This window comes from Prorops nasuta, unplaced genomic scaffold, assembly GCF_024137725.1.
Source record: "Prorops nasuta isolate Cenicafe-Biocafe unplaced genomic scaffold, Cenicafe_Pnas_1.2 PNAS00002, whole genome shotgun sequence".
Classification (NCBI taxonomy): Eukaryota; Metazoa; Arthropoda; class Insecta; order Hymenoptera; family Bethylidae; genus Prorops; species Prorops nasuta.
Window position 1 is genome coordinate 599,744 of NW_027116799.1, and position 24,670 is coordinate 624,413.

General features: G+C 34.6%; 5 protein-coding genes across 7 annotated transcripts; 4 read left to right on the plus strand and 1 right to left on the minus strand.

The window, feature by feature from the left end:
* Window positions 1-2,932: 2,932 nt before the first annotated feature.
* Window positions 2,933-11,907, minus strand: BBS4 (Bardet-Biedl syndrome 4). The gene is made up of 10 exons (XM_066733324.1): window positions 11,696-11,907; window positions 11,330-11,472; window positions 10,785-10,897; window positions 10,602-10,696; window positions 10,176-10,338; window positions 9,350-9,503; window positions 8,472-8,594; window positions 3,622-3,793; window positions 3,255-3,448; window positions 2,933-3,173 (listed from the first exon to the last, which is right to left on the minus strand). The coding sequence occupies exons 1-10, from the start codon at window positions 11,775-11,777 to the stop codon at window positions 2,952-2,954; spliced, it is 1,461 nt and encodes a 486-aa protein (XP_066589421.1). The 5' UTR covers window positions 11,778-11,907; the 3' UTR covers window positions 2,933-2,951.
* Window positions 11,240-16,593, plus strand: LOC136777203 (solute carrier family 35 member F5). 3 transcript variants are annotated; one of them, XM_066733348.1, is made up of 9 exons: window positions 11,240-11,482; window positions 12,987-13,203; window positions 13,264-13,401; window positions 13,467-13,523; window positions 13,618-13,881; window positions 13,958-14,140; window positions 14,397-14,713; window positions 14,771-15,016; window positions 15,090-16,593. In XM_066733348.1, exons 2-9 carry the CDS (start codon window positions 13,042-13,044, stop codon window positions 15,154-15,156), a joined length of 1,434 nt encoding a protein of 477 aa, XP_066589445.1. In that variant the 5' UTR covers window positions 11,240-11,482; window positions 12,987-13,041; the 3' UTR covers window positions 15,157-16,593. The 3 variants fall into 3 exon arrangements, with proteins under 3 accessions (XP_066589445.1, XP_066589435.1, XP_066589454.1); XM_066733338.1 differs by lacking the exon at window positions 11,240-11,482 and adding an exon at window positions 12,255-12,538; XM_066733357.1 differs by lacking the exon at window positions 11,240-11,482 and adding an exon at window positions 12,655-12,802.
* A 269-nt stretch (window positions 16,594-16,862) lies between these two features.
* Window positions 16,863-19,852, plus strand: LOC136777569 (uncharacterized). The gene is made up of 9 exons (XM_066733981.1): window positions 16,863-16,908; window positions 16,968-17,019; window positions 17,080-17,223; window positions 17,313-17,426; window positions 17,492-17,617; window positions 17,676-17,739; window positions 18,381-19,252; window positions 19,343-19,572; window positions 19,644-19,852. The coding sequence occupies exons 1-9, from the start codon at window positions 16,863-16,865 to the stop codon at window positions 19,850-19,852; spliced, it is 1,857 nt and encodes a 618-aa protein (XP_066590078.1).
* Window positions 19,853-20,091: 239 nt separating this feature from the next.
* Window positions 20,092-22,345, plus strand: LOC136775750 (inosine-5'-monophosphate dehydrogenase-like). Its single transcript, XM_066730804.1, has 2 exons — window positions 20,092-20,682; window positions 21,088-22,345. Exons 1-2 carry the CDS (start codon window positions 20,359-20,361, stop codon window positions 22,330-22,332), a joined length of 1,569 nt encoding a protein of 522 aa, XP_066586901.1. The 5' UTR covers window positions 20,092-20,358; the 3' UTR covers window positions 22,333-22,345.
* An 813-nt stretch (window positions 22,346-23,158) lies between these two features.
* AIMP3 (aaRS-interacting multifunctional protein 3) lies at window positions 23,159-24,592 on the plus strand. Its single transcript, XM_066730817.1, has 4 exons — window positions 23,159-23,300; window positions 23,461-23,664; window positions 23,747-23,842; window positions 23,931-24,592. Exons 1-4 carry the CDS (start codon window positions 23,214-23,216, stop codon window positions 24,060-24,062), a joined length of 519 nt encoding a protein of 172 aa, XP_066586914.1. The 5' UTR covers window positions 23,159-23,213; the 3' UTR covers window positions 24,063-24,592.
* The last annotated feature ends 78 nt before the right edge of the window (window positions 24,593-24,670 follow it).

The window sequence follows — 24,670 nt, forward strand, 5'->3', positions numbered from 1 at the left end:
ATTCGTACTTGCAACGAGCGGTTAGACGCAATCAGAATCAAAAATTTCAACAGGCAGCTTCCATATAAACAGGAAATTGAAGATTTATAGAGGTATATAAAATGTTGAAGAAAAATAACTCGTGAAACAGTGATTTTTAATGGAAGTACTGCTAAGGGTTTCCCAAGGGCTTTCCACAACAGATCGAACTTTAGTTTTTCTTAGTATTTTTACGGAAAATAAGCTTAACTTTACGAGTGATCGGAGGTAAGACAGAAATTTTACAGAGAAAGTCAATTGGTAAAGTCCTTTGAGTCGCTTGTGAGATTTTCGAGGTTAATCGCCATTCCCGTTCCACGTACCTCTTTCAAGATCCAGTTGAGATCTGGCGAGATGAAAAATAGCTGAGGACTTGCTCGTTTATGGATCGCCATTCGATAAACGCTTTTTCTCTCCCCCCCCCCCCCTCCCCCCTTCATCTCGACGAATAGTACTCCGTCCAACCCGTTTGGGACGAACAATAATATCGCTGACGTTTCCCTCCGAGCGACGCTTATTTCTTCGCAATAGCCAATACATATACGCATTATAATAGAATAATGTTCTTCGTAAAAAAACAGACACACATACAGACACGCACACTCATAGACCACATCATTTTCCTGGGGAAACAATTTCATCGTTAGCGACGCGATAAACCTTGACATTTTCCCCTGCAAACGTTTTTATTGCGAAATTTGAATTCCATTCCTTGCCATCCCTCTTTTACGCTTCCTCATTAAATCGGCGCGATAAGCAAAGATATTCGTCTATCGCATTTCCTTACAAACGCATCATCTATAATTTTTTAATAATTCGTAGAAACAAGGGATTTATTTATTTCTTTTTTTTTTCTTTTTGCCAAATTTAATGCGAAAGCGAGGGCATGAACGCGAGAGATTTTGCCTATGGACGGTTTGACAAGGTTTCTTCTATCTCAATTTATTACTTTATTCATGCCTGATTATAAAAACAATCCTGAGCAAGACAAATTCTTGCTCGGAGATTAAATGTCGATTAACAATGATAAATAACTGACGATTCGATAAAATTTGAAATATATTATAATTTTTGTTGAGTAGAATGAGATCTGTGATAAGTTTGTATAGTCGAGATAGGTAAGCTTCGGTTCTTTAACTTATACGATTCCCTCGTACAGACGAAAGTGATAATTCCAGTTGGTAAATCTATTTAGCTCGTATTTTTTTATTAAATTAACAATGAAACAAAGGATCTGTAAATATAAATATAAAATGATATTGGCGCGCTTTTAACAAATAAATATATGTTACTGTTACGAATTACGCTAGTTCATAAGTGATAAATTATATTATAAACAATATTTTCAATTTTGTAAAAAGCATTGTGTAACAAATTCAGAACGATTGTTGAGGATTGAATGGAGACTTTCGGTCATTAATAAACATAATAAATACATAATAATTAAGAAGAATTCATAAAATCGATGAATGCGATGATTCTGGCTTGAATGTATTAACAAATTTACAGAAGTCTAATAAATGTCTATCTGTGAAAATAAATCAACGAGTCTTCAAGTTATTTTTTGATATTTTTGAATTTGCGTCGTACAAACGTGATAAAATTGCATTTTCTTTCACTCCTGCATGATTTTTTGCACTTGTTGTAATTTAGACGGACTTAACGAGTTTTAATATCAAAGTGATGTCATGACCCTACGAGAAACGAATGTTTGACTCAGGCCTTTGTTTGTTATATTCTATCTTATTACCTTCAATGGACTTCGGCCAGCACCAGTTTCGAATATAAATACATCTGTACTACGGACGTGTCTACGTTAGAGACGTGAGAAGAATTCGCAAGACTGGCGAGAACAAAAATCCAAATTAGACGTGATTCTTACCTCTGATGACTATTAAGCGTGAATATCTAATTTATATTTGACTTCACAAAGAAAGATCTTTATCCAAAGAAACTTTTCACCGCAAAAATTTGTTTAACAATTCTCATCCATTTATAAGCCAAGACGTCTCTCGAGGGAATTCATTTCGCATATGCGAAAATCTCGTGATAAAGTTTTAATTCCATAGAGAAAAATATATTCTAGTTGAGTAAAGAAATTTTTTCTTTCGTGTAATTAACTGTTCTGGTATCCTCTGAATGTTTGATAAAGAATGAATCCAGAAGTACAGCAACTATATATAGGCGTCTTGATTCCACATTAAAATTCTACATCCCTTTGGATCATACTGTTATGTTAAGTAAAAGCTTTGACACTTGTGTAATTACTTGCCATAATATTTAAATAAATCGTACAGTAATTATGGCTTATCAGTAGATGAGAGATAGATTCAAATTAGTCAAGCGTTACTTCAATTTAAGACAGAGAAACTAATTTATACCTCAGTTTGAGTTTATAACAAGCCTTGGCTTGAAAGTTTCATTTCTAAATGACAATAATCAGAGAAATCGATAAGTTTCAAGTGGATATCAATATTGACAAGTTAAAAATAGTCTCCCAGTCATTTTCAATCCCAGATACGAAAGAATTTTCTATCGAGGGTTAGTTTGTAAGTTTAGAAACTTTTTAATAGAATCCCTAATGGTGAGATTTTCTTAAAAGGTGTAGGTTGGGCGTTGGTGTAATTTTCCTTTCACAAAGATCAAATTATTTTGATTAACCTGCAGCAGAAACTCGGTCACACGCGTGACCATGCAACGTAAAACTCTTCTAAATACCTAAAGTATCATTTTCTCAAAGAGACTTTCGTTACATCTTCTCCTAAGTCTGATTGAAAACCATGAGATTCGCCACAGCTAAATCATCTCTCCTGGGATTAAAATCCAATCAAATCCAAATATAGTTTGCAAATAAAATCATGTAAAAATTGATGATGAATTCCGAGAGAGGTAAGTTAATTTGCAGAATCAATTTATTTAATTAGCACAGCTTCCTAAACTTCATCAGCACTTAGATTTGTTTCCAGCACCTCCTTCTCGTCCTCCTCCTCCTCCTCCACCTCTACCTCCGCCTTCGCCTTCGCCTCCGCCTCTTCGTTTTCCTCATCTTCGACTCTCTCTTCAGCATCTTTTTCCCTCCTCTCAGGTTTAGGTGGTGGAATGGCAGGCATGTGCTTCTGGTACTTGATCAAGAGTTTCTTCGTGGTCTCTGCAATCTGCAAGCATCACAATTGCCAGGGATTACTTTATAGGTAATTACGCAATAAATCTGTGATTGATAGACTAATTAAGTTTACCTGTGCATCAACATCGATGACAGCAGTGATATCGTTCAAGGCTGTCAAAACTTCCAAGACATTCTCGTTTCTGTCCTGGGCATCGAGAATAACGGCATAATTGATCAATATCAGTGGATCTTGCGGGGACAAGGCATGAGCTTTCGTGATCGCTCGCTCGGCTCCCTCCAAATCGTTCAATTTCTTCAGAGCAACTAAAAACAAAAGAAATATTGTATAAAAACACGTATGAGCGATAGACTGGAGTGTTTTCCACGCTGTATTCTTCTCAGTGTTAAATTTTAAAATTACTAGCAATTTATGAGAGTAATCTAGTGTATGGTGAAAAGACTCGTGGGTAGTTTAGCACGTGCAACGATGTACTCACGCGCCAGTAATAAATAGGGCGTGGGATTTTTCGGTTCTGCAGTAACTGCGGCACTCAAATAAATGGCGGCTGATGCTGGTTGACCGGTTGTTAGAAAGACAATCCCCAAATTACACGCTGGCAGCATGGCCAGCGGGCTCAAGTAGTGGGCTCTCTTTAAGCAGGTAATCGCCTATAACGAATTAATGGCCACAGTTTAACTGCGATTCTCTGATCGGCCTTGTCGATAACCAACGGAGCGTACACAGTGTCTCTCACTCCACTTTCAGTATTCCACGTATATAGAAACACAGAATTCCTCTTATCACTGACAATTACAAACATACATATATACCTAAGTAAATGATATATCTTAATTTATAAATATATATATATATGTATTCGACTCAGGTATGTCTTGTTCTTTTTTTTTTTTGTTCAATAATACAATGCGTTATTAAAAGTGCTATATATACGTAGCTTAGTTTATATCGAGTTTAGAGATCAGATTTATTAAGAGAGTACAATGAAAATAGCCTTCGATTGATACTCGATGCATGAAAAGCAATCGAAACGAATGATTCGGTAGCTGGCATAGGCGTGTCAATGATTCAAAGCCGTATTTTCGCCCCAGCTGCACGTTTTATTACTGATCTGATATAGGATTTATTAGGTATTGTTTTAACTACCAGTCCAGACTACCGCCCATTGAAAACAAGTGATAACCGCGCTAACGTTCCATTCAGACGGTATCTTTATATTTATAAATTATATTTCATTTTTAGCTGTATCTTCTATTTTATTTATTGACTTTCAATCGAGACCTTGCAACATTTTATCACCGATGCTCCTCTAATCATCGAATGGGTTAATTCTCCAATAATATATCAAGTTTCATCGAGATCGCAGATACATAACTGTAACAATTAGAGGTCTGGCATAATTACTCGAAATGTTTAATTCCCGATTTCTGAACTCGGTTCGGTCGAGGAAAATCAAGCAGGGTAATTTAGGCTGAATGAAATTAACGCGAAGATTTTAATAGGCCGTACGAGATTTCCAATCAGGGTACCCTCGGAAAATTCTATGGGGTATTAGCGGGACGAGGAACTCTTGCAAATGGAGTCTGTGAATTTCTGTGAAGAGTGTAGAGCTGAGAAAGAAGAGGAGAGAGTGAAAGGATATAAATAAAGAAAGAAACAGAGAAAAAATAATCAATCCAGTTTCTCTGGCATGTTTAAGAAAGTTTCCAGACGCCTTCCACCCACTTTTCGTCAACTCTAATAACTTAAGCTCTGCTCAAGTTTCAACCCTAATCCACTTACCTTGGAAGGCTAAGACTGATGACGCGTAACCTAACGTACAAGTGGCCAATGTAATATTAAGAGAATCGCCTTTACACACTTTGATACTCCCTCCCACTCCTCTGATCACGCTAATTCACCCATCGTCCTCGCTTCGTTATTTCCAATTAAGTCCAAACTTTTTTCTAATCGATTTCAATTTCCAAGATCGCACTCCGAAGTCCATTTACAACTCCATTTGCAAGAATAGCTTTCTTGGAAATATATTACACATATATTTGATACGAGACCTTAATATAATCTTGGAAGTAAATATAAGGTTTCCAACTATAACGGTGAGCGAAGCCTTTGATTTTCCTTCACTTTGAATGATTCCTACTATCAGGGAGTGGACAAAAATATAAAGAGTCTCTTGAAAATGATTGGAATCGACGAAAAGGTGATAAATTTTGACTGCCCGCAGTAAAACTTTAGATGAAGACAGCCAAAGTTTATTATCGAAAATGAAAGATTTTTTTCTTTATTTCGTATAGAACTAGATTTTTATAAAAAAAAAAAAATGAAAAAGATTTCCATCTTTCGCCCACGCACCTATATATATATATATATATATATATATACCTATACTCTCTTATTACAAACGAAGATTTATTAGAGTGGATGATCAAAATGTACTTTCGTTCTATATTAAAAGTTTACTTGGAAAAAAAAGAGCACGCTCGCGTTTCAACCCTCCATAAATGTAAAAGTAATTGCTTTATTATTATGCAAAGCAAATCATGATTATCAAACTTTTCAAATTCTATACTAAAAAATCTAATCATAGTTTCGTGAAAGACACATCGACGATCGATTGATTGGAGAAATGTTGGATTATTTTTAACGCCACACAGCTCGCTCGAAATTGGACAGTGCGAGTTATATGAGAAAGTGAGAGCGTGTAACCAGGAAGCTAACCGTACATGCCATGCCTAGCTCTTCAGTGACGAGCAACTATTGGAGTTGCGGTTAAAGATTAAGCCTCCTAAGCCCTAGTTGCCTTTCCATCAATTTATCCAACTATCGAAAGTCAAACTAATTGAAATGTTTGATCAATTTAGCGTCGTCGATCCAAATCCAATTTTCTTCCCTGATCGATTTCCAAGTTCAGTCACCATGATCGCAATCTTACTCAACTCTATAAGTACCATCAACACAATAAATAATTAAGTGCCAAGTTCAGGCTTGATAAAAATAAAAGCTCTTTACAGTGTCGATAAAAAGAGAAAAATATTTCCATCTATCGTGAGAAATTTTTGTGCAATGTTACAACCAGCCATAAAGGGATAATCTTCGGGATAAGGAATCTCCCTACGAGATTCCTGTCAACGAAATTGAAATCCCTCTAGTTCGACCTTCCGATTTTCGGCTCGAGATAAAAAAAACGATCTCGGTTTATTCTGTTGGAAGTTTCTTTCCCACAAGGCCTGACCTTCCTACCTTCCTTCCTTCCTTCCTCATCACGCGTCTTAGCCATCGTGGGAAAAAGGACGAATTCTTCTATCAGCTTTACCTGTGGCTTTTGTTCTACCAAATTTCCTCTTGCTTAATAACTATATATATATATATACTCGATAAACGCTCGACATGGCACAAAATGATACAATAATCGTGCTTCGTCCATATTCCACTGAAATACCTTGAAAATCAATTTTCCACGATATAATTTATTATCTAAGCCAAGTGCAGCTCTTCAACAATTCATATGGAGCTCTGTATATCGTTTAAATTTCAGAGGAAGGATATCTCTATATGACCGTACATAATTGGGGCTGATCCTCTTGTGGCAGGGAAGTTTCATGAACATTCGTCTTTGGAAAAGCAGAAAACATTTCAATATACAAAACGACTACGTCCGGCATTCGCTCGTCTCCCAAGGGGACCGCAGACGTTAAAATAATCCTCGGCTATTTGCCCAGCACGAGATTCATATCCTCTGGCGAATGCGTGATACAGTCGAGGGACTAGGCTGATTCTCAACCAAATGTGGGGGCGATGGGAGAAAGCAATAGCTGACGTCAGAAAGAGAGATAAGAGTAACTCTCGTTCCTTAAAAAGAAAACAAAACAGATCTCGTTGGTGCACATTCGTACGTGGCCTTCGACTCCGAACAAACGTTAGATTCTTCGCGAAAGCCAATACCACCCAACCTGCAACGTCTCGCTTAATTTATCCTCCCAACTTTTATCTCAATGATAATCGCGCGCGCGATCGAGATTTAACTAATTACATATTGAGATGAAATTTTCTGTCCATACCCTCGTAGCTTCGAGAAGAATTTTCAATAAAACTTTATTCTTGCATCGGAAGCCAGTGGAATAATTGGATAATTGGTCACAATGGTTGTAAGCAATTTAGGAAAGTAGTCGCGTTGAATCTACAGTCGGAGATATGATCAGGGATGAAAAAGTTGTGCATTGCGGGAGAAGAGTTGAAAAAAATCGGGGGAGGAAGTAGGATTGGTGAGAAGTTGGAAGCGAATTACGTGCAACGCATTGGTAGCGACAGGTTGCAGAAGGAAAACAGGCGAGTGCGGGGAAGAGGCTGGCAGATTCAAAGCCCGTTAAGGGACGGGAGTAATGGTGAGATGGGAAAAGAGGGGAACAGGGGGGGGGGGGGGACTCAGATGGAGTCGGTTCTCGTCCCAAGGCACGCTGGAACTCAATTACAGGACAAGACAGAAGGATAGTAAGGAAACAGAGTCAGCCGTAGGATAAAATGTGGAAGCAGCGAAACTGCGGCGATGCAAATGCATCCGGCGCCAACTATCCTATGGATTCGCATAATACACTCTCCTAGATGATATTATACCGTGCAAACTACGTTCCTCGAGTCTCTTCCGATTCTCAGACAACCTAGTTTCATTATTTAACGATCGATTCTGCACAGATTAAATCCCTTCGATTCGAGTGCATTCTCGTGCTTCCGCCCTGTAGTGCAAGGGCAAATATTGTTTTTATCCCCGCTAGTCTTGGGTACACAGAAGAAAGAATAAGAACATCCGCGTGGGTATACCGGGAAACGCTTCGAGCTAATCGAGTCGCGTCGGAAGATCCGAAAGATTCCTTGATTTTTATATACTGGCAAAATAAATACTGCCCAGGGACAATTATTTAACGATAGATCCTGGGACAAATTAAATATACCTTCGATTCGAGTGCATTCTTTTGCTTCTGCTCTGCAGTGCAAGGGCAAGTATTATTTTTACCTCGGGTAGTCCTGGATGTATATGTGTAAATAAAATAATAAACATATCGCACGTGAATACACTGGAAAGTGCTGAGACTTTATTGAATCTCGTCGGAAGATTCGAAAGATTCTTCGATTTTTACACTAAAAAATTAATTATTTTGCAGCGATACTTATCAGGCGAGAGATATATTTTCTTAGACCCAGTGTGTATTTCGAAAGTGATCTATATATAGCTATAGTATAAATGGGTTAGGAATTGCTCTGAGTCGGTAGTAAACTTGAGATAAACAAAGAAGGTTGTTAAAATGGAAATGCGAGGAATGGAGCTTTACTCACAGCAACATATTTCTGCTTGCCATAGAAACACATGCCAACGTTATTCCAAACTGCAGAGGACTCTGGTATAGTGTGAGCTGCCGATTTGTACTTGGACAAGGCTACATCGTGCTCCCGATGATTCTGCAAGCAGAAAAAGTCCTTGGTTAAATCATTAGCGATACTAACAGCTAGCGAGGTGCTTTCTCGAGTTTATCGTTTCGTCAAGAAACCACACAAAACAGCCTTAATTACTTCCAATCGATAGTTCCATTCAACTGGAAATACTCGTGGGAATGAAAAAAAAACTCTTTGAACCTCTCTCAAACGACCTTTGACCCCGGTCCACAATAACCATTCTGCAAAAATACCTAATACCGCGGTGAATTTTTTTACCCAATAACTTTTTCGTTGAAAGAAGCGGTGGAAAAATTCTAGAGGATACGCTTTTGGAAGTTTTTAATTGCCCTTTGTGACGAATGCTGGTGCTAGGAGTGGGAATAAAAAAAAAAAAATTAAAAAATTCTCAGCTCGAAGTAGACAGTAAAGGTAGGGGAAATTCCCCGGGGGCAAAGGACCTGCAGTAAAAACGCTAATGAAATTCTCGGCTGTGGATTACTGGCTAGTTTATTGGCAATCGCGTTAATCGCTCGAATAATTATTAATAGGATCTTGTTCATTTGAGCAGTGTAACAGAGTTTTCAATCGACCGTATACCACGTTTATTTCGTTTAATTGGATATAATATAGGTGTTTTTTTAAGTGAAAGAAACAGTGCAATTGACTGCAGGGATGAAATTGGTCACGTGGGTTTTGTAGTATAGAGAAAATATATATAGGAAGAGAGAGAGAGAGAGAGAGAGAGAGAGAGAAGGTGCTGGAGCGTAAAGGAGTCTCACCTGCATGATAAAGGCCATTGGCAGGAGAGCATTGGGATAATTTGGCGACTGAGCCAGCGCAGCTCCAAATTGTTGAAATGCCCTCTGAGTGTCTCCAATTCTGAGATACACGAGTCCCAATTCCGTAGCCGCATCGACGCTCTCAGGATTGCCACTAAGGATGCAAAAGGAGCCTGAGGATTTCGAGAAGCTCAATATCCGAAAGGACTCACCGCTGCCCTTTACCCAATGGCAGACTATTCCGCCGGAATATTATCGCGCGCCATTTTCCCCGGCAAATTTTATTTAGCATCAACGATGAACACCAAGCCCCATTAGCCCGACGATTATACTAAAGGAAAGAGGCTCGTGACTCAATTTCCGTCCGGATCCCACCCTTCCGCTATACCAACCCTGATGGTCACCTTGGCTCATGATATTTTCCTTCCTTACCCTCTTTCTCCAAATGGCCCCAAGATTCTCTCGTTTTCCAAACAACCATATATTTTTATTATTTTATATTTATTTTTATCGCCTCGTTATTTTTTATTTTATATATATGTATGTAGAACACGTGTTAGAAGAACCGAGTACGCGGATTCTCTTAATGAATTTTTTCTGTCGTTGCGTTATTAAAAGTTGCAGGCTTTCTTATTTGAATTAACACTCGTTCGGTAAGGCGCGGCAGCTGGTCCTTAATTGAAAGTAACATTTACGACTGTTTCACATTTTCTATGAGTCACGCACTTCACCGTAGAGCAATGAATATTTATTATCGAGTATCGAGTACCAGTTGATAAATGCACGGGAGAAATATGTATCGTGAGTTCTAGTGGACCTTACTAACTTTAAAGCTTCCCCATAAACGTTTATGGCTTCTGTAACTTTGTTCTCGCCGAGATAAATTTTTGCAAGCTTCAGGTATGGCAATTCATTCTTCGTCAGCTCCGTCGATAGTCTAAAGTGCTTCTTCGCTTCTTGTAACTGACTCAATTTGGTGTAACATTCTCCTGAAAGAGATGTAAGGGAATCCATTAGAAGTTGGAGAGACTTTGCAGCAGGTGACCCGTTTCCATTTAACTCGTCAAACGAGATAACACACGAGTAAACTTAAATGATAATGCCCATTGTTTTTCTTGTAACTATTTGCATACATCTCAGGCGCAAGATGAATAATAATGAGCAATTTGCAAATAAGCATTACCAATATATGTGCCACACAATTTTTCATATTTGCCGAGTGCCACTCTCCAAGCATTATTTCACATTTTACCTAGACTGTAATGTATTTCCCAGTCTGGTAGCGCGCAAATTTTATCAGCCTCCAAATACGCCTCGACCGCCCGTTTATGACTGCCCAATATCAATCTGAAATATGAGCGAAACAATGTTGATCGCTGTATCCGACGAAAGGCGAAAAATTCATTTCCGTTTTATATACCACTGCTATACGTACAGGGATTTCGCAATTTGCTTCATATTATCAACGTTTGTCGAGTTGATGTCATAAGCCCTTTGGAAGCAATCCAGGGAGTCCTGTATCTTGCCCTCCCTCCTCAGAATCAATCCCTGGAAAATAATTTTTATCGTTGAAATTTATCCGGCGAAACTAAAATAGTGAGGAACCTTAAACGACAGACTAAAACCGAGACAAAAATAGGTAGAAAGTCTTTGAAGTTTCCGACAGCAAAATAATATACTTTTTTCCAGCCTGTTATTATTTATGCGCGATCTAAAATAGTGCGGAGGAGGCGGAGATAGGAGTGGAAACGGTGACAAGTGTGATAACACAGTGCATATACGGAGTGTTCCAAGACCGCGAAAGCTTTCCTCAGAAGTTGGAGTGGAAACAGACCGGTTTCGTCAGCCACGTAACGATCACCAGTCAAACTTATCAGAATTTCCTTTCTTTGTAATCCCATCCCGGTTGCACTGTTTTGATTTTATTATTCAGGGAATAATGCATCATCAGCAACGTGCGCACCGCGACAAACAATTTACCTTCAAATAATTAGCATATTCATTGCGTCCATTAGATTTTGCTAACTCGCCTTCTATTAGTGTTTTACATATTCTATACTCGTGCCGTGCATAATGCTTGTGGAGCAACCAATTCAAACTTTCCACTGCAGGTATATCCGGTGCTGAAAAAAGGTATAAAAAATCAACAATAAGCTTAAAGTTTTTTCCTCTCTTTTCCTCTCTTTTCCTCTTTTTCCCTCTTTTTCCCTCTTTTTCTCTCTTTTTCTCTCTTTTTTCAATGTAACTTGTTGTGTATGAATTTTTTTTAGAATCTCTTATAAAATACGTTCTTTTATCAAATAATTTTTCTCGGATCTAGATATATATGTATTTGTTATTTATTACCTTTTTTAGTTCTGTCAATCCTGACACGATTGTGCACAGTATTTTGCTGAATCCTACCATTGCTGAGAGAGATATTGGCCATTTTAGCAATATATTTCTAAATTCATTTATATTCTAAATTATAAATAGCTTAGCCCTCCACGCTTGTAATTCGAGCAACTCGAAAAGGTAAGATTGTTGTGTCGATTGTTACCCGGGTAACAATATACGAGGAAAACTACCCTTGTTCCTTCGCACACCTTTCATATCTCTAAAAGGTGTCTATTTTCATTTAAAAAAGACCTTGTTATCTCTCACACACAATTTCATCTTATTATTAAATAAAATTATACAGGCAACTCTAACCAAATTTTGTCCTCTTATTTCAATTTATATGTAATTTATCGATATTATAATCAAAAATTTTAATTAATTATTGTGCAATAATGGAAGCAAATTTATTTGGTTTTTCTTCAAAAGTGGTGGACATTTTAAAGTCACCCTGTATATGGTGAGTAGCGCCGTAGTTACCGTAATTCGAACTAGAGAACGTCATCTAAAAATCAACATGGCCGCCGGATCGGCTGTCGTTATGCGGTAATAAAAAACAAATGTTAAATTTACGAGGTAAACACAACATTCTAAGGAATATTCGGAGGATTGTGAGGAATATATATCTTTAGTCTGAATATCCAGTGCGAATCGTGAATCACCAATTTAATTTTAATATGGTTCTCCAATGTTTCTGAGTCTTTCAAAATGTAAGAATTTTTGTATGTATATATATATATATATATATATATATATGTACACAGCGATACGAGGCCAATGGATCAATTATCGATGAAACTGTTATCACTCCCAGTAAGTTCTTTATTGCCTTTTCGTGGACTTTAAAGATTTCAGTTGATAGTTAATCGTAAAAACCGGCCGCCATTCTTGGAGGTTATATTTGCCACATTGTATTCATGCTCTCTTTGTTCCACCTGTTACTACCTTCATCGTTTCATTTTTGCCATATTTCTCTTTTTTTTTTCTTTAACAATTAGGTGCTTTTTATCTGCATTAAAATACTAACGACAAGTTGTCCTTTTCTCGATCAAAGTAGTTTTTGCAACATCATTATAAGTGAGCAATCATTGTAATACTAAGTTTAACTGTTAACTTTTTTATGAACAATGAGTCATGTTAATCACTGAGATTGACTTATTGTTTATCAATAAGCTTTTTCCCTACAAAGTATTTGCACAGTTGAAATGTAAGTTTCAGGTATAAACTTTTCAGAAAGGCTAAATGTCAACTTTTTTTCCAGTGAGGTGCAAGCATGACATAATAACAGAAAGAAAAGAAGATGCTCTAAACACACAATGAGCTGCTCTGTAGAATTAAGACAGCGTAGACCTGAAGCAATGGTCGAAGATCGTCACAAGTTAGCAGCAATGATGAATAAATCACAAAGGCTGGTTCTGGGCCTTTTGGTATTACTATTAGTTGACATTATTTGGGTCTCCAGTTCTGAACTAACAAAAGTAAGTTATTTGATTTAATATGAAAATATAAATTAATATGTCTTTAAAACATTATTACAGTATATCTACAGAGAAGCAGCTTTTGAAAAACCATTTTTTAGTACATATATTAAAACTTCAATGTTTACCTTCTATTTATTGGGTTTGTGTCTTTGGCCTCCATGGAGAGATCAATGTAATAAACCAGCAACCTATATGGTAAATAATTTAATTAAATATTTTATACAAATATCTGAAATTTTTATTTGCAATTTTAATTTTAGTTTATAGATCCAAATGTTGAGGATGATAACTTTTATTCTGAAGCGAATACAAGCTTGGTAAAAAATATTTGTCTTTTTTTTGTTATAATAGTATATATTATATGTTTATATATGATATATTATATTATTATTTATGTTTTAAACTTTTCAGAGTGATCCCACATTTGTCCCTATAAAAATTCCAGATCACTGTGATCGCTCTTCAGGAACAGAAAGTGATGATTCTTCTATTCGCTCTGTAAGATTTAGTAAACTAGCCGAAGTTCGTCATATGTCAGAAAGTGATGCTACAGAAGCTTTATTAGCAAGACTGAGTTATCAAGATAGCGTAAGAGCTGGAGAGCATGCACGTAGGCAAGCCAATAAATTTTCTGTCCAAAAAGTTGCAAAAATTGCATTAATGTTTTGCCTGCTTGTAAGTACTAGCATGTTTATTTACTATTAAAAAGTATAACATCAATATTCAAATTAATTTGATATATTGTTCCCAGTGGTTTATGGCAAACTACACTTATCAAATATCTTTGGCTGAAACTGAAGCAGGAATTGTTACTGTGTTGTCTTCAACTTCGAGTTTATTTACTCTATTCCTTGCTGCCTTTTTCCCCAGCAATGGAGGAGATAAATTTACACTGTCAAAATTAGTGGCAGTATCTGTTAGTATTTTAGGACTAGTAAGTAAAATTTATTTCCTCTCTATCAAGAGACACGGTAATGTCTCGACGGAAAGCACGTACATATATACCGTTGAGGCATTACCTTCTCTTATAAAGTAAGTTCGACTGCCTTAACATAAAGAAAAATTTCAGTCTGTTTTAATGAATTGTATATAAATATATATATATACATGTATTAGCATGATTTTTACTACCATTTTGTTAAATATCAATGATACTACAATATATTTTTTATATTGTATTATTTCCATAGGTACTTGTTGGTCTCTCAGATTTAACTATAGAAAGTAATGGAGTACCAACTGGGATAATATTGGCCCTAGTCAGTGCATTTTTCTATGCAGCATATATTGTATTTTTAAAAAGAAAAGTGGATCATGAGGATAAAATGGATATACCTATGTTTTTTGGATTTGTTGGACTGTTCAATCTTACCCTTTTATGGCCTTTATTCTTTATCCTGCACTATGGCCACTGGGAAGAATTTGAGTGGCCAAACAGTCACCAGTGGACTTTTATCATCATTAATGGGCTCATTGGTACAGTATTGAGCGAAGTCTTATGGCTTTGGTAAGTTTTGTAGAAAATACATATAAAAATATCTTTTTTTATAAATATCTATTACAGGGGATGTTTCTTAACTTCATCTTTGATTGCAACCTTGGCCATCAGTTTAACAATGCCAATGTCTATGATAGCAGATGTTTTATTAAAAAAAGTTGATTATCCATCTATTTTCTACTTAGGAACAATTCCCATGCTTCTAGCATTTTTAACTGTATCTCTTCTATCACATTACGATAATTGGGATCCTGTAATGGATTTAGTTAAAAAAATTTATATTTGGATATGTAGAAAAAATCGATCAACCAGGTATAATATTTTTTTAAATTATAAAAGTGAACACTATTTAATCGTGACAGATTCTATATACTTCTTTCAATAGAATTCCAGACCTTGAAGCAGAGCAAACTGAATCCCTAATAGGAATAAATAATGAACATGAAGCTTAAACTGACAATAAATACAACACTAAGATTTCCACCTTTCTTCTGGGTAACATTAAAAAAAATAGCTTTGTCAATATGCATAGTATTATCAATATATTATAAATTTAATTTCCTTCTATATGAATGTTTTCATTCAGAAAATCTACGTACATTTCCAGAGCTTATTTTGTAAATTTTTATCAATGGAACACAGATCTGCCTTAGTCATTTCCTTTCTTACAAATTTGTTATAATACTGCCAGACAATAATCTTTTTTTTTTCGTTTATAACAAATTTCTTTGAAATGTGTTTCTTAACTTCATCTCTATAATTTGATAGAAGGATCAATTTTCACGGTTAAAAAAATGTTTGTAGCAAATATATACACATACATTCTAAAATTAATAGGTTTTTCAATCTGTTTCCATTTATTATGTTACATTTTTTAATGGATTATAGTATTAATTCTATAAATATTCTACAAGCGGTTTACATCTTCCTGTCTATTTGAATCAACATTCATTGCCAACTATATAAATATGTCTTACAGTTATATATCAGAGAATGAATGTAACAATTATATTTACGTTTGCTTAGATATATAATACTTCCCAGTTAAGAATGCTTAAAATTTTCGCACATGTTTATAAGCACCGTTTATATATATACATTATAATTTATGTACTTATATATACTATTTATTAGTATTAACAAACGTTTGATGCAGTGTAAAAAGATAGGATTTAAGACACTGTCAGTGAGATATATTTCTATAAGTTTACATCACACAAAAGGCGATGAAACCAAAATTCTGGACCAATTATACTGGGCTGTAAAAATATTTGGCAAAAATATGGACAAAGCAAGCAATCTTGAAATTTTTGTATTTTTATTGCATAATTTATAATATACTTTTTATATCTAGTCAGACAAATTCTGTTTTCACATTCCTCCATGAAAAGATAATTTAAGCATAAGAACAATGTGATTTTTTCAAAATAATTATTAGCGTCAATTTACAATTATTATTGTTATATTATAAAGTTTATATTGTGTACCTCGGTAAAGAGAATTACAAATTCTATTAAAAAACGCACAATATTTATTACATCAGAACAGTGAAAGCATAATATACAATAATCACGAATTTATGTTTGCTTAACATACAAAGTCTAGTATTATTTTGCCGGTGATTAAAATAAGTTTTAATATATGTTCTGAATGCACCAAAAAAATAATTAAATGTATTAATCATTCTTTGTGATAAGAATATCTGAATACAAGACGGTGCAATGTTTAGAAATTGTAAAGAGATGGTACTGTGAAGAATAATAATCGACTGTTCCTCTATGTATAAGATTGTAAATTTTCTGTAAATAATATATAATATAAATATCAAAGTCAAAATTAGAATTATATACATATTCTATAAAATATATAAAAACTCATTAATAAATGGAGCTTATATAATGACTACAATTTCTTTTTATTCACTTAATAATAAATCTTCCTCCATCTTTCATAGGCATGTATTATCACTTACAAGTTAACAATTGAATTTTATATTCAAATAACTTCAATCAGATTAATTGAATTATAGGCTACGGGAAGCAACATGTAACCATTATTCTTTATCCCTTAAATTTTTTATACATTATGGTGTAACAATAATCTGCAAAATATTTATCTATGTAGAAAATAAAATTTTGAGATGCTAGATTGCTTTAAAATGGCGTGCTATGAAGAGATGAATGGTCTTGAATTAAATATAAATGGTAAGCCCAAAATATATGATTATCTTATAGTAATATTAATCATTACATTTAATTTACAGTAAATAAAGAAAGCTTGTTACCCAGGCCGCAGAAATATGTTGGCTCGTTAAGGTGAGTTAAATAAAATAAAATACTTCATTTGACACATGTATCAAGTTTGTACAATTTTAGACTTCCCCCTGATCCTTCTTGGCCAAAAATACCACCTCGTAAATTGATTGATGATGCTGGTGATATTATTGGACAACCACAATTATTTACATTGAAAGGAAGCACGATTAAAAGCTACTCTGCAACTCGACATTTGGAGTGCCAGTAAGTTTCATTTTGTCTAAAATATCAGATCTGCTCTAATGATTTCTCATGTAACAATCAGTTATTCCACATTACTTGTAAAATAATAGGCAAGTTACACCCACAAAATTACAAGAAAAAAACAAAGTTTTCCAAGCAGTGCAAAATACTTCCGTTAGCCATTTAAAAAGAAGACCAGGCTGTTTAGACCCACGGTTTAAAAGGTTTAAATTGATTAATTCTTCAGTTATACACTTCTAAATGGTTTTGCTAAATAACTCTTTTTTAGAGTTACCAATATCAAAAGTCAAATAACGGAGTCGCAAAACACTTGGTCCACCTCTATCATTCCCAATCAATCGAAATCCCTCCCAGAAAAAATAGAGAGAATACACCCTGGAGGAGATACTAATACGTATGATATTGTTTTATATAAAACGCTTCACTTGTTTAATTTGTCAAAATGCTTGTAGACAATCTTCCAAGGATTCTGAATTACCAAATTCAACTGAGGTTCCGAACAAAATTGATGTAGACGTAGAAAATTCTTGCAATAAAGATTATTTAAAATTGACAGAGAATAAAATAGACCCTTTGGAAGAAAGCTGTAAAAAATTACATTCTAATGAAGTCGATAGTGCGGCGATTAATATTAATGCGAATAAGGATACAAGTCAGTACGTAGATATGAAAAAGGAGCATAATATAAATAATTTGAATGGTTGCTCCTCGATATTAAATACGGATAAATTGGTAAATAACTTTTTATCAAAGTTTCATTGCTTATCAGTAATTAAATATCTGTTTTTACGATTCAGGAAGATACTCCAGGGAAAATCATTGTTTTAGTGCCCCAACAAAATATGCAATCAGCTCGCAATATTTCTGGCCAATGTTATAACGTACCTGTAATAGCTTATCAAAATTTACCTCTCCATACATCCGGCGACACATGCGAAAAAGTCGATTTGCACACAGAGCCATCAGAACAACATACAAATCAAATTATCAAAGAAAATAAGATTAAGGAAGAAACTGTTTCGAATAATTTAGATTTGTCATTAAAAATATTGAACCAAGACAAAAGAGAAACCTTGGATGTCCCTCCCTCATCATCGGAGATTAACGGAAGAGAAGCTGAATCTTTGAAAAAAAACGTGAATTTTTCCACTTTAAAGAGAAACAAATACAATTCTGATACTTCCGTCGATCTAAATTATAAATTAAGAAAACACGTCAGACGAAGAAATTCAGATGGCTTGCGATATTTGTTACTCAAGAAGAAATGGAGTAGATTAAGTAATGCTGATAAATGTAATCTGGGATTTTATTCAAGGAAATATCGTGTGCAGAACAATTCATTCCGAAGTATAGATGACGCTTTGGAAAATGAAAGACTAAAGCAATTGTTTGCTAAGGAGAGATTACGAGATGCGAAACCTCGTCAGAATAAATCATTAAAAAGCTGCCAATCGCGTATTGCATATAGGCGAAAAAGATTTGCAATTTCCGCAAAGAAGGTCAAATCATTTGTACAAAAGAGAGCTCGTCTGGTCACCACAGAATCAGATTGCACTTTGCTGTTGCCTAGTCGTTTTATTAAGCATCAATACAGTCACCAATTTCTGAAAAGATTTAATTTAGATAATAAAGGGAAAATTTCCATTGGAACAAATAAAAAAGCAAATTGCGCCGATGATTCTCCTGATAAGCCAAATAACACGCGGAATGCATCAGCAAAAAAATTAAATGACTCGTCGGTAAACAATAATGATGATTTATTCGAAAAGCCAACCCCTTTATCTCCGCAAACGCAGGAATTATTGAACAAAAGCTATTGGGAATACTTCAACAAATTGAGACTGGAAATAGACGATGGCAATTTGGACGATCCGTATTTGCATCAACTATCCATGGGAGCTTCGACGTTGATGAAGGAATTCAAGCATGATGATAGCAATAGTGATAATGACAAGAAAGATTCTGTAAAATCGGAAGTCCAAACTTTACAAAGATGTACAGTCTTGTCTTCGATGATCAATAAAACATTGTAAGTTTTATTCGCTATACTTTTATTATATGATATATAAATATATAAAAATTTAATTAAAGAAAATATATAACGTTGCAACTGATTTAGAGATAAAACTGCACAAGATTTAGCGGAGGATATTGAAACACAACAACTCTTCAGAAATAAGCATATGAAATCGCTCTCCAATCAAACAGCTGCAAGCGATAGTGCTATTATGCAAAGAACTGCACTTTTAAGGATTCCTAGAAAGAAATACGCCGACTCCATAATATCCTCGACGTTCTGCAAAAGGATTAAGGGCGGAAGCAGGAATAATTTCGAGATTAAAACTATTGGTATTTGATCTTATTTATTGAATATTCTTTTCTAAATTAATAACTAATAATTGTATTAATTCTTTTAGTAGTTTTTACTGGAATTTTAATATACGCTTTGATCGTATTTTTACCAATAATGTACAATTATTTGTTTAACGAAGAGTACAATGAGTACGAAGATTCAAGCTACATAGATTTGTTCTTGGACTACGTAATTTGGTCCTACAAAGAAACCAGTGATGAAATATTCAATAGTTTTAATGAAATGTTTTCCTTTTCATCTAATAACGACAAATAATAATTCAAAGAATCCGATAAAAAATATATGTCTTCATAGATATTTATTTTAACATCTTTATTTGTCTCATAATTATATAATTGGTTGGTGAGAGATTTTTTTGTTATATAGATTATTTCGCAAAATAAATAACAGAACAAGGTGTAAAATTAAATACCTAGGGAGAACGTTTAAAATTTAAATATTGGTGCTTCTCGGTCTCGTTCTCTCGGAGTTCGGTAATTTGCGTGGATCTTCGGAAGATGGACAGTGTCGACCTCTAGTATTCGGAAAAAACTGCGAGCACGAGGCAAACTCCGGTCTCCGTTACTACACCCGCACGAGGAGAAGGGTATATAAGCATCAAGCGAATGTTGTTTTCGGTCATTTTGCCTGGCGGCTTCCGTATAGTTAAGTCAGAACGCGCACGTGTCTCTTGAATCGTCCAGAAGGATCAAGCACCACGTTGTCGATACCCAATAAAGCTCTTCGCGTTAATTTACTAATTAATAAATAATTGAAATACCATGGCAGATTATTTTACTGGAAATGCAAAGCCGGCAGAATCGCCGCTGGAAGATGGTCTTTCGGCGTCACAATTGTTCTCAAACGGTGACGGTCTGACATATAATGATTTCATTATTTTACCTGGTTACATCGACTTTACCGCTGACGAAGTTGACCTTGTATCCCCGTTAACGAAGAAGGTCAATCTGAAAACGCCCCTAGTGTCTTCCCCAATGGACACCGTTACAGAATCCGATATGGCCATCGCCATGGCACTTTGTGGCGGTATCGGTATAATTCATCATAATTGTACCCCAGAATATCAAGCCAACGAAGTTCATAAGGTATGCCGGCTACGTATCATTTATTTTTAGACAATAAATTTATCTTCCCTTCGACTGTCATCGCTGCTGGAGCCGGTTTCCCTAATTGCTATTAAATCTGGTTTATTAATATTTTATTAACATAAATGTCTTTGTATTGTACCCCCTGCAGTTTTTTGTTTTATTCATCCATCCAATCTCTTCCTATATTTATCGGTTTTCAAAATAATTTTACTGAATGCTGCTGATAAAATAAAACGCTATTTTCGTAGCACGTTAATTGACGCATTAGTTTTTGTTGACTGTATTCTTCAGAAGTTTACTTATGATTAAACAACTAAAATGTTACTCTTATAATTAATTATTCTTGCACCTGTCTTTTACTGATGGTATAATTGATTTTTTTTTTTTTTTTTTTCATTGTAGGTAAAAAAATATAAACATGGATTTATTAGAGATCCAGTAGTATTATCACCAAATCATAATCTTCATGATGTCTTCCAAGTAAAAGCTGAGCATGGTTTCTGTGGTGTACCAATTACTGATACAGGAAAAGTAGGGGGAAAATTGCTAGGTATTGTTACATCAAGAGATATTGGTTTCCTTGAAGATTCTCCATATGAATCTTCCACTAAATTAGAAGCTATAATGACCAAACTTGAGAATCTAGTTACTGCTTCATCAGGAGTAACGTTACAAGAAGCAAATGTGATCTTAGAGAAATCCAAGAAAGGTAAACTTCCTATAATTAATGACAAGGGTGAATTAGTATCCCTCATGGCAAAAACAGATTTGAAGAAAAACCGTAGTTATCCTAATGCAAGCAAAGATGAGAATAAGCAATTGCTAGTTGGAGCTGCAATTGGAACTAGACAAAATGATCAAGAGAGATTAAAATTACTTGCTGCAGCTGGTGTTGATGTAATAGTCATTGATTCATCCCAAGGCAATTCTAAATATCAAATTGACATGATCAAGTATATTAAGGCAAACTATCCAGACCTGCAAATTGTTGCTGGCAATGTTGTTACATCTTTGCAAGCAAAAAATCTCATTGATGCAGGGGCAGATGGATTACGTGTAGGAATGGGGTCAGGTTCCATCTGCATTACACAAGAAGTAATGGCAGTAGGCAGACCACAAGCAACTGCTGTGTATAAAGTTGCAGAATATGCACGAAGATTTGGAGTGCCAGTTATTGCTGATGGAGGTATTCAAACCATAGGTCATATCATTAAAGGGCTGAGTTTAGGTGCCAGCACAGTGATGATGGGATCTTTGCTAGCTGGAACATCTGAGGCTCCAGGAGAATATTTCTTCAGTGATGGTGTCCGTCTAAAGAAATATAGGGGTATGGGATCTTTAGAAGCAATGAACAGGAAGGATGCCAAAGGTTCAGCTATGGATAGATATTTCCATAATGAAATGGATAAAATGAAAGTTGCACAGGGTGTCAGTGGATCCATTATTGATAAAGGAACAGTTCTTAAGTTTTTGCCTTACTTGCTCTGTGGTATTAAACATGGCTGTCAGGATATTGGGGCTAGATCTGTTACTGATTTAAGAACTATGATGTACAAAGGGGAATTAAGATTCGAAAGGAGAACACATTCAGCTCAGCAAGAGGGTAATGTCCATGGTTTATTTTCATATGAAAAAAGATTATATTAATGTAGCAAATTGACTATTGGAAAAAAGTACCTGCATTTAGAGGTGTAAAGATGCTGTAAATGTTAATATATGCAAATAGAGCTCAGTGATATTTGTTAAAAAGAAATAGTATTCGAATGATGAATTTTATATTAGAAAACTTAAATTAATCATTTGAGTAAAAAGATTCTTAATTACAAAATGACTTACATGTACTCTTATACATGTACATTTATAACAAATTATATTTATAAATGTATTACTTTCATTTAGGTACATTTTATGAAATATATAAGTATAATATTAATTTTTACACCACACATTGATTTTAATATTTAACAAAAACTCGATAAAATTTATATGAATCCATATTTTGTTCATCTTTATATTATATGGATAACTTTTTAAAACATGCAGATAGATGTTAAATAAGGATAATATTTTCAGAAACTAATTTAACTTCCTAAATAACTTGATTTTTTTCCTATTATATTGTAATAATAGAAAAGGCTATTTTTGGTTACATTGAAATTAAAGTAATCATTCATCCTGCTCTATTCATGCCAATGAATAATTTAACATTTTTGTAATTATTACAGGACGATTAAAATAGCTTTTTTGCTACTGTGCTGTCGCGACGTATTTTATTAAATATTGTAATAAATTGTATATATGTATAAGTAAAATAAACCCCTATGAAATGTTATAGTGCGTCCTTAGTTATGATTATGACTTTTAACAGTAATGGGACAAAATAAGTTTTCTTGTTTGCTCCAAATTCCGATCTTTCTTTTCTGGAGTACAAACATAACCTAAAAATAAAAGGGCATAACTAGACAGCTAACCCGCGTGATTGCTATTTTTCTCTATTTTAATTAGTTTCAAAACAAGCCATTTTCATCATGGTCTTATGCTATATTGATTGTATAAATAAAATTTCTGAGTACCTGGATGTAACTCCTGGAAAATTATATATGAACGAAAATCAGGTAAATATTTATCAAATGAGATACATCTAGAGCCTAACATGATGAATTGTAAATAACAGTATATCTAAAGTATTTGTGTTCACCGTAATCAAGATTAATTAAGAAAGAAATAAAGTAACTAGAATTATATCTAAGACTATTTTTAATAAAATGATTTTAGACTATTACTGCTGAAACAGTAAAGAATAATGAAATTATCCAAGGCTTCAGTACTTTAATTCAAGCACTTGTGAAGAATTCAAAGTGCCCTGGCATACTTGGCAATGACAAAGAAATGCAAGCTTTAACACGTCAGTGGTTGGAGTATATAGTATTATGTATTAGTTATTCTGATTCTGGTGCAAACACCATAAGAATACTGAAGGTAATGTTGCAACTTTGTTCTTCTGATTATAGTATAGATTAAAAAATACAAGATTAGATTTAAAATGCTGTTTATTTTTCAGGAATTGAATATAGCATTGAGGGACAGAACTTACATTACTGGTACAACAAAAACTATTGCAGATATTACACTGTATTATGCCCTACATTCAATAATGGTAATAGCTAAGAATATAGAAGCTGCATGCTAGGAATCCTTAGTAAATTTAACAGATCAATGTAATCCTTACCTTGCTTTTATTACAGAATACATTGAATAACCAAGAGAAAGCCAAATACATTCATGTGTCAAGATGGTTTGATAATATGCAGCAAGAAGAAAAATTAAGAAAAACTTTAGATATGATTTCCTTTAATTTAGTTCATTTGTATTTATAAAGAAACAAGTTTGCTTAACTCAATTTCTAACTAATTTAAAAATAAAAGTGTGAAAAATAAAACTATTAATAGATAAACGTAAATAAGTTGCACAATTGTATGTATTGTTGTATCCTTTATCATTCAAATCTCGCATTGTTTATACCCCTATGCTGCAATATCACACGTCGTGGAAGTATGGAACAGTAGACAAATCTTATACATAACGGGTAAGAATCTGGAAACCGAAGATTTGGTTGTGAACTAATCGACATAAACGGCTTTCCTTTATGAGCGCCAGAGCATCGCTGACAGCTGACTAGCCTAAATAACGCTCTGTAGAAAATAGTGGCTCTCTAACGTTTCGTATGGAAAGCCATTAATTGTATTAACTGCAGATATTCATCATTATATTTAACGATATTTATCGTTAATTGCGTCTAACAATAAGGATAAAATCATCGGTGAGAAAGTTACAGAATAGTCCGACAGGAGAAAATTCGGGTCACGTGATGGGTTTCTACTACACCTACGTCACCTACGACGAGCATGAAAGGTTCCATGAAAACGTACCTTTATGCGCATGTATGTACGAAGCGAAATGCAGCGTATATGACACAATTTACGGA

What these genes read in the sequence shown, in the direction of transcription:
- BBS4 (XM_066733324.1), bottom strand. Translation starts at nt 11,777, where the DNA reads ATGGCCAATATCTCTCTCAGCAATGGTAGGATTCAGCAAAATACTGTG. An exon ending in AAGCAAATTGCGAAATCCCT is followed by an intron (nt 10,697 to 10,784) that starts GTACGTATAGCA and finishes CTCATATTTCAG; the next exon opens with ATTGATATTGGGCAGTCATA. An exon ending in GTTTATGGGGAAGCTTTAAA is followed by an intron (nt 9,504 to 10,175) that starts GTTAGTAAGGTC and finishes TTGCATCCTTAG; the next exon opens with TGGCAATCCTGAGAGCGTCG.
- LOC136777203 (XM_066733348.1), top strand. Translation starts at nt 13,042, where the DNA reads ATGAGCTGCTCTGTAGAATTAAGACAGCGTAGACCTGAAGCAATGGTC. An exon ending in CTGAAGCGAATACAAGCTTG is followed by an intron (nt 13,524 to 13,617) that starts GTAAAAAATATT and finishes TAAACTTTTCAG; the next exon opens with AGTGATCCCACATTTGTCCC. An exon ending in AGCGAAGTCTTATGGCTTTG is followed by an intron (nt 14,714 to 14,770) that starts GTAAGTTTTGTA and finishes TATCTATTACAG; the next exon opens with GGGATGTTTCTTAACTTCAT.
- LOC136777569 (XM_066733981.1), top strand. Translation starts at nt 16,863, where the DNA reads ATGGCGTGCTATGAAGAGATGAATGGTCTTGAATTAAATATAAATG. An exon ending in ACTCGACATTTGGAGTGCCA is followed by an intron (nt 17,224 to 17,312) that starts GTAAGTTTCATT and finishes GTAAAATAATAG; the next exon opens with GCAAGTTACACCCACAAAAT. An exon ending in CGAACAAAATTGATGTAGAC is followed by an intron (nt 17,740 to 18,380) that starts GTAGAAAATTCT and finishes TCCACTTTAAAG; the next exon opens with AGAAACAAATACAATTCTGA.
- LOC136775750 (XM_066730804.1), top strand. Translation starts at nt 20,359, where the DNA reads ATGGCAGATTATTTTACTGGAAATGCAAAGCCGGCAGAATCGCCGCTG. An exon ending in AAGCCAACGAAGTTCATAAG is followed by an intron (nt 20,683 to 21,087) that starts GTATGCCGGCTA and finishes TTTTCATTGTAG; the next exon opens with GTAAAAAAATATAAACATGG.
- AIMP3 (XM_066730817.1), top strand. Translation starts at nt 23,214, where the DNA reads ATGGTCTTATGCTATATTGATTGTATAAATAAAATTTCTGAGTACCTG. An exon ending in TATATATGAACGAAAATCAG is followed by an intron (nt 23,301 to 23,460) that starts GTAAATATTTAT and finishes AAATGATTTTAG; the next exon opens with ACTATTACTGCTGAAACAGT. An exon ending in ACACCATAAGAATACTGAAG is followed by an intron (nt 23,665 to 23,746) that starts GTAATGTTGCAA and finishes TTTATTTTTCAG; the next exon opens with GAATTGAATATAGCATTGAG.